This window comes from Chiloscyllium plagiosum, chromosome 9 (genome assembly GCF_004010195.1).
Source record: "Chiloscyllium plagiosum isolate BGI_BamShark_2017 chromosome 9, ASM401019v2, whole genome shotgun sequence".
Classification (NCBI taxonomy): Eukaryota; Metazoa; Chordata; class Chondrichthyes; order Orectolobiformes; family Hemiscylliidae; genus Chiloscyllium; species Chiloscyllium plagiosum.
In genome coordinates, this window is record NC_057718.1 from 84,224,356 (window position 1) to 84,232,893 (window position 8,538).

An 8,538-nucleotide genomic window follows, 5' to 3' on the forward strand; every position below is an offset into this window, starting at 1 on the left:
TATGTAAAGTGGCAATGATCTTACTGCTAATTAGACAGATTTTTACTTGCAATTTATTTACTTGCTAATATTCTTGGTGTTGATTATTTGATTGCAGTGGCCAATCATCAAAAATATTAACATATACTGACCTATTACAAATAATAATCTGACCAGATTATCTGAGCATTAAGATATCACCCATATTTCCACCCTTCACTACTTATATATCTCGTCATTCAAATAAATATAAAAACTATCTCCTGCACCTGTTCCAGTCATTCCTCCCGATGATGGACAATGCATTGCTCAATGTTGAGACCTAACAGTTTGTTTAAGGTACACCTTTAGGATAGCAATTGTTAAAAACCTGCTCTAAAAAGCACATGATGCAACTGTAAATATTTTCTTAAATGTTACCTCTGTCACTGTGAAAACCTTCAAATAATTAGATGATGATAATGGGATGACATGGGAGATCACAATTCTGTTATAACCAGAACAGCTTCAGAACTTATACCATCTGATGACCTTCATCACTAAAGATGGGTGAAAATAATACTTCTTTCTCTTGGTTTGTTTTTCTGTAAACAATCTGAGCAGGATTATTGTTGAGGTAGAATGATTCCAGAGACATTTAAGAGTAGTAGGTTTTCAGAAATGGTACATCAATTTGGATAAGATTAGCTAGTTTTATTCTACAGACCAGCAAAAAGAGACACCACCAAATCATCATCAGGCTAGGGACCTATAATAGAAGTACATCTAATGTTTTAACAAAGGTGTTGAAGAACAGATGCCATATATACACAAGAAGAAACATATATTTAATAACTTCCCTTTCAATCAATCAGTTTTCTGATCTGCATTTGGGTTACATTTGATGAGACTTTGAACTCTGGATAGGATAATTTCATTGGAGCTGTTACAGTCTTCTGGATTGTATGGTGGAGATACTGTCAATACCCCAGCCACACATAGCAACTTGTTTTGGTCCCCCTGCTCTGTAACAGGAATCCGATTCTTTTCGAGCCAAGATTTAAGGCTAGACTTTCTTTGTTCAAGCTCCTCGTTGCTGTAAATCTTGGCAGCCACAGGCATAAATAAGGCAGATAGCTTCTCCTTTGTGATGTTTTCTCCTTCACTCATCAGTTCCACTGTCTGAACTGCATGGCCCATAATAGTCACAACAGATACCTTCCCTGTATCCACGAAGTTGACCAGAACAATGCTAAAATAAAAATCAAATTGGTTACTGAGCACAACTAGCAAAGGTAGAAGAAACAACTGAAATTGCCCATGTTTCAGCAGAAGAAATACTGGTTCCCAAACAGATAACTACAGCCAAATGGGCACCTTCAATTCTACTCAGCAATTATTGAAACCGCAGATGTTCCGACTAGCCTGAACTGTCCCTATCACCTTGCTTTTCTGAGTCAACTCACTGGAACTATGAACGTTAGAACATAAGTAACAGTAGATCATATGGCTCTTTGAGCTTGTTGCATAATTTAATAATATAATGGTTACTCATTAACCTAAACTTCACTTTCCTGTCTGCTCCCCATATTCCTTAGTTTCCTGAGACCCAAAACTCTGTTTATCTCAGATTTGGACAAATTCAAATGATGGAGCATCAACAACTTAGGTAGAGAATTTTAAACATTAAGTGAAGAAATGTCTCTTTATCTCAGTTCTTAATCTGAGATAGTGCCCTCATGCTCTAGATTCCCCAGCAAGAGGAAACCACCCTTCAGTGTCTATCCTATCAAGCCCTTTCAGAATCTTGTAAATCACATGAGATCACCTCTCATTCTTCTAAACTCCAAAGCACACGCCCAATCCACTCATCCTTACATCAACTGATTCCTCGCCAATCTTGTGAACATTTGCTGCCCACCTTGAATGTAAGCATATCCTTCCTTAAATATGGACACTATGGAAAATAAAGAGCATAAAAACCTGGGAAGGGTTAAAGCATGAAGACCACTGGCAATCTGTTGCAAGGGCTACACTTGTCAAAAGGTCACTGTGCCAGGATGGGATAAGAATAGTGGAATGCTCCTACATCAATTAGCAGAGTAAGGTTGAGGCTGAAAGGTCAATATGGTGGGATGAGATAACAACAGTTAGTAAAGTCAGCCTCGCCTGCTAAATATCATCATGGCAGGTTGTGACAATAAATATTTGGGACATGACATTAAATATTTAATTAATAGTTAGTAGAGTCAGCTTGCTTGAGACCCTTGACAGTAAAATATCTAATCACGACAGTATGGTCAGGGATGAAAGACCATTGTTCTAGAGCAGATAGTAAAATATCTCTAATTGTGACATTAGAATAATATTAAGTAGAATGTAGGAAAAACCATCGTGGCAGAAAGAGGGAGATAATGGAAATTAACATAATTGGTTTATTGTATAGCTGGAGTGAGGTAATTTTGATTAACAGTTGGACATGCTGATAAGCTCACAAAAAATTGATTAAGAAAGGTATAAAGAGCCACGGACCCTGAGGTTCGGGGGCATTCAAGAATTTGCTTTCTGAGTGTCACGGTTTTTTGTTTGCAAATAAAAGACCTACTCCTTGAAGAACTCTGCGTCTCCTGGTGATTCTCTACATTTTCTCCACAACAACACCAAAACCCCAGGCAATTGTAGCAAGGCTTCCTCATTCTTGCACTCTAATCTCTTGCAATAAAGGCTATATCATTTACTTTCCTAATTGCTTGTTGTACCTGCATGTTAACATGTATCAGTAATCCAAGTCCCTCTGAACATTGACATTTACAAGTTTCACATGTAAAAACGTACTCTGCTTTTCTACTCTTACTAATAAAGTGAATAATCACTCACTTTCCCACGCCAGCTCTACCAGCTTGTTGCCGAGTCACTTAAACTGACTACATCTCAATGCAGCCTCTTTATGACCTCAAAGCTCTATTCGAAGCCAGCTCCTATTCCGGGGCTTGTGTGGTGCAGTGGTAGTGTCCCTACCTCTGAACTAGAAGACTGGGGTTCAAGTCCCACCTGCTCCAGTGATGTGTCATAACATGTCTGGACAGGTTGATTAAAATTATTGATATTCCAACTCAGGTCAAATCAGCAAATTTTTTTTCCACACTACTGTCTCTTTTTCTAAGTCATTAATATGTAATGTTGATGGCTCAGCACTGAACATTACAACATTTCACTATTCTCCTTCCTGCCAACTCGAAAGTGCCCCCTTTGTCTCTAATATCTGACTCCTAACTATTAATCACTCTTTTATCCAGGCCAATATATTACCTCTAACTCCATGATCTTGTTTTTTTTGGCATCTTATCAAATAGGTTTTGGAAATCCAAGTATATAATGCCTATTGTTTTCCTTCATCTATCCTTTTACTTACATTCTCAAAAACTCTATCAGGTTTGTCAAACACAATTTCCTTTTCATAATACCATGTTGATTTTATCTAATTTGTATGTTATTTTTAAGTACATTGTTAGAACTTCCTTAACAAGACATACCCACAGCCCATGAAAAAAAATACAAAATGTTCGGAATCTTGCGGGTACACACAAGTTAACGGTGATTCACTGTTAGTTGCAAGACTGTGTTTGGAGTGTAATTCCAACAACATTGTCCGAACAACATTCATCTACATAGTTCCTTTCAGGTAATAAAACATCCTAAAATGCTTCACTTGAATTTTATGAAGTGAAATTTGACATTTAACCATGTAAGGAGGTATTAGGTCAGATAGTCAAAAAGCTTGGTCAAGGAATGCCTCTGGGAAGAAAGGTGGAGATGTTGAGAGAGACAGTTTCAGAGCTTAGAGCCCTGGCAGCTGAAGGCAAGGCAATTAATTGTGAAACAAAACCAGGAATGTTCAGAAGGCCAAAATTAAATGACTGCAGATATTTCAGATGTCGTAAGGACTCTTGTGGCACAGTGGCAATATCTCTACCTCTGGACTAGGAGATTCAGGCTCAATTCCCACCTGCTCCAGAGGTATGTAATAGCATCTCTGAACAGGTTGACTAGAAAATATCTATTTCAGATGATTTTGTGCCAGAGGAAATTACAGAGATGGGGGTGAAAATATCTGAAAATAAGGATACGAATTGTAAAGTCAAGACATTGCCTGATCAGGAGTCAATATAGAAAGCAATGGATTAAAAATACATATAGAAATAAGGAGATGGGCAAACTTCTGTATGACCTCAAACTGACACAGGATAGAATCTGAAATCTAGCAGGGACATGATGGAATAGTCAAGTGTAGGGATAGCAAAGGTATGGATGAGGGATTTCCACAGACATGCTGAAACAAGGACACAGTCTGGCAATATCATGGAGATAGAATAGGCAGGTTAGTAATGACATGGAAATGGAGTTGAAAGCTCATCTTGGGGTCAAATGTGACATCAAGATTGCACACAGTCCTGTTCTGTAAAATTATAGACAATGACTTTTGTATTTCTAATAGTTAATTCGAGGAAATTTCTAATTTCTTATGATTAATTCTGATGTCAGCTCAGCAGGTTGAAAATTTAGCAGATGGGAAGGTGATGGTGAGGCAGAGCTGGATTTCATCAGTGTATATATGAAAACGATTGCTGCACATTCAGAACATTTTGCCAAAGTACAGCATGTAGATAAGAAACAAGACAGGCCAAAGATAGATCTTTATAGAACAGAAATATTGTTGCAAGAGTGAATGAGAAGCTGCGATTAGATAGATAAGAATGGAATTAACTTAAGTGGGTTTTATCCAATTTGTTGCCAGTGGAGAGGATTAAAAGAGAATGGTGTGGGCAATCCTGTCCAGGTCTGCAAAACAGGTTGAGAAGGATTAGGATGACATCACATGATGCTATTTGTGACTTTGGCAAGAGCCATTTTGGCACTGTGACAGGTGGAAACCAAGACATAATTCCTCTGATTTGGACTTATTGAAACAGTGGGTATCTCAAGTAGGACAAGTGATGTTTGCCCATTACATTTTAGTAGCACAGGACCTGGTAGGTCCAGGCACATTGGAGATAGGGAAAACATAGTGAAGATGTTTCCACTCAAATGGAAGACCCAAACTAAGGGCTATAACTGGGATGATCGCTTACAAACCCAATAAGGAATTCCCCAGAGTGCACTTAGAGTCATAGAGATGTACAGCATGTACTTCGGTCCAACCCGTCCATGGCCACCAGATATCTCAACCCAGTCTAGTCCCACCTGCCAGCACCCAGCCCATATCCCTCCAAACCCTTCCTATTCATATACCCATCCAAATGCCTCTTAAATGTTGCAATTGTACCAGCCTCCACCACTTCCTCCATACACGTACCACCCTCTGTGTGAAAACTTTTATATCTTTCCCCTCTCATCCAAAACCTATGCCCTCGAGTTCTGGACTCCCCGACCCCAGGGAAAAAGACTTTGCCTATTGACCCTATCCAGATCCCTCAATTTTGTAAACCTCTATAAGCACACCCCTCAGCCTCCGACCAAGGTCTCTTTGTTCAGCAACACTCCCCAGGACCTTACCATTAAGTGTATAAGTTCTGCTAAGCTTTGCTTTCCCAAAATGCAGCACCTCGCATTTATCTGAATTAAACTCCATCTGCCACTTCTCAGTCTATTGGCCCACCTAGTCAAGATCCTGTTGTAATCTGAGGTAACCCTCTGCGTTGTCCACTACACCTCCAATTTTCGGGTCATCTGCAAACTTACTAACTGTACCTCTTATGCTCGCAACCAAATCATTTATGTAAGTGACAAGATGCAGTAAGTACAAATATATTTAAGGGGGAGCTACAAATATGAGAGAAAAGTTAATAAAATGTTTTGTTGATAGTTTTAGAAAAAAATAGGGTGGAGTTTCAAGAGATGATATCAAATTTCACTTGCCTTCCTGATACAGGGTCGACCGTAAAGACCCAACCTTGGTAAGTATTTTTTTCATCTGCAGTGACTTTTACTTCTTTGTTCAGATATTTTTCCCATTCCAAAGGTTTTTGTGTAATCCATTCATTCATATTCACAGTACACCTGCTTTTCCAATCTATCAAAACACAAAAATATACAAATCATAAAACACTGCACTCTTCATATCATTATGAGAGATCTTTGTGAACTGTAACATATTTTCTTCAAGTAAAAATCTGAAAATAGAATACATTCACTCAATCATTAAATCCAAAAGCCATGTACATTCATTCCAAATGAAGCATCATAAAATTAAAGGAAATAAAAGTGTGTTAAATGTAATATACTTTTTTTCTCAAATTAAACAGCTCGTCCCCTTTCAGGCCTTCAAAATCCTGAAGAACAAGAGAATAAGAAACCATTCAACACATTATAGAAACCAACTCTTCAGACAGTGCTATTGGGACTGCCACTAAACAAAGGAACAGCCCCTGGTGAAAGCGGAAGTTTCCCAATAGCAATTACAACGGGGATGGAGTAGATGGAGTTTAAAAATCAACAAATTAGAAAAGCGGGTAATGCAATAATCGGACAGGAGTTTACTCTTAAATAATTTGGTTTTCCAAGTCCTGTTAAGTAATTTTGAAGTTTGAGCATCTGAGGTATTTTCTAAAACTACTAGAAACAGACTATTTTAAATCTAATTTTGTGTAATGAGAAAAGATGAATAATCCTAAAGTTAAGGAACCTCTGGAGAAGAGTGATCAGGATGACAGAACTTGAGAGTTACGTATTCAAGTTTGAAACTAGGATCTTTATTAAAGCTACGAATTTGTGTATGAGGCAGCAAGTTGGCTAAATTAGGAACTAGATTAAAAGATATGATTGCCAATGAGCAATGACAAATATTTAAATAAGCATGTCATAATTGTGAACAAGTATTCATTTCCTTACAAAATAAGTCTCCTCAGGAAAAGTGGTTCAACAGCAGCGAGAAGTTAAGGATAGTAATAGCTTTAAAGAAAACTTCCAATATTGTCAAGCCTCATGAAAAGCAGTAAAGGATGACACAGGAATAGAAAAAGGGGAAAAAAACTAAAATGAATATTAACAAGGAATATAAAAACAGAATGTAGAGGCTTTAATTAATATGCAAAAATGATAGACTAACAAAAATGAAACATGACACAAACAGGAGAAATTATAGTGGTGTTAAGATATAATTAAAAATTAATATATTATATAGCACATCAACACTTCAAAAAAGTTCATTTCACTGAAATAAAGTGACAGAAACTCTCATTAAAATAGTTGCCAATTTACATCAGTACACAGCCATATTCTGTTCTATACAGACACAGGGGCTGTGAAAGTCTCAACAGAGATAATAATCCTAGTTCCAAGGACTATTTCTTGTTCTTTTTTAAAAATCATTTGCAGGATGAGGGCATTGCTCGCTGAGCCAGCATCTATTGCCCAAAGGACAGTTAAAAGTCAACTACTTTGCCAGACCATGTAAGGATGGCAATTTTCTTCCATAAATAATTTCCAGATGGATTTTCCAACAATCAGCAATGGATTCATGGTCATCATTAGATTCTTAATTACAGATTTTTAAATCAAATTCAAATTCCATAATCTGCTGTGACAGGATTCAAACCTGGGTCCCTAGAACATTACCTGGGTCTCTGGATTAACAATCCAACAATATTACCACAAGGTTGTCACCTTCTCTACAGGTTAACAACACATTGAGACAAGCATCTAAATTCAAGTATTGGAAACAGGACATTTTAAAAACAAAAATCATCACATTAGCCATTGTACTTTATTGCCAAAATTAAAAAGTGGTGTGCCACAGAGATCAATGCTTGGGGCTCAACTTTCTACAATTTATAAAATTGAATTGGATAAGGGAACCAAAGATATGCTAAATTTGCTGATAGCACAAAGATAGTCTAAAACAAAGAAGCTGAGTCCTTCATGATAACCTCACCCAGCGTGGCAAGTGAACCAAATTATTGGCTAAACTTAAAAATCTCTTCATAGCCAACTGCCACCGCGACATTAACCATCTCAACCTCTCCACCCCTCTCACCCACTCCAACCTATCACCCTCAGAACGTGCAGCCCTCCACTCCCTCCGTTCCAACCCCAACCTCACTATCAAACCGGCAGACAAGGGAGGCGCGGTAGTACTTTGGCAGACCGACCTTTACACCGCTGAGGCTAAACGCCAGCTCGCGGACACCTCCTCCTACTGCCCCCTTGACCATGACCCCACCTCCCACCACCAAAACCATCATCTCCCAGAACATCCATAACCTCAGCACCTCAGGGGATCTCCCATCCACCGCCTCCAACCTCATAGTCCCACAACCCCGCAATGCCCGTTTCTACCTCCTGCCCAAAATCCACAAACCTGACTGCCCCGGCCAACCCATTGTCTCAGCATGCTCCTGCCCCACCGAACTCAGCTCTGCATACCTCGACACTGTCCTGTCCCCCTTAGTCCAAGAACTTCCCACCTACGTTCGGGACACCACCCATGCCCTCCACCTCCTCCATGATTTTCGCTTCCCCGGTCCCCAATGCCTTATCTTCACCATGGACATCCAGTCCCTATACACCTCCATCCCCCATCAC

At 38.9% G+C, this 8,538-nt stretch overlaps 1 protein-coding gene across 3 annotated transcripts in view; it reads right to left on the reverse strand.

The window, feature by feature from the left end:
- Window positions 1-651: 651 nt before the first annotated feature.
- gemin6 (gem (nuclear organelle) associated protein 6) overlaps window positions 652-8,538 on the reverse strand; it is a 10,116-nt gene continuing 2,229 nt past the window's right edge. For 2 of the 3 annotated variants that reach the window (XM_043696397.1, XM_043696398.1), the window contains exons 2-3: window positions 5,875-6,028; window positions 652-1,210 (exon numbers count right to left, since the gene is read on the reverse strand). In XM_043696397.1, coding sequence (XP_043552332.1) covers window positions 826-1,210; window positions 5,875-6,002 — 513 coding nt within the window. In that variant the 5' untranslated portion in view covers window positions 6,003-6,028 and the 3' untranslated portion in view covers window positions 652-825. Of the gene's footprint in view, window positions 1,211-5,874; window positions 6,029-6,239; window positions 6,336-8,538 lie in introns of those variants that run through there. The other variant, XM_043696399.1, reaches the window with a different exon arrangement.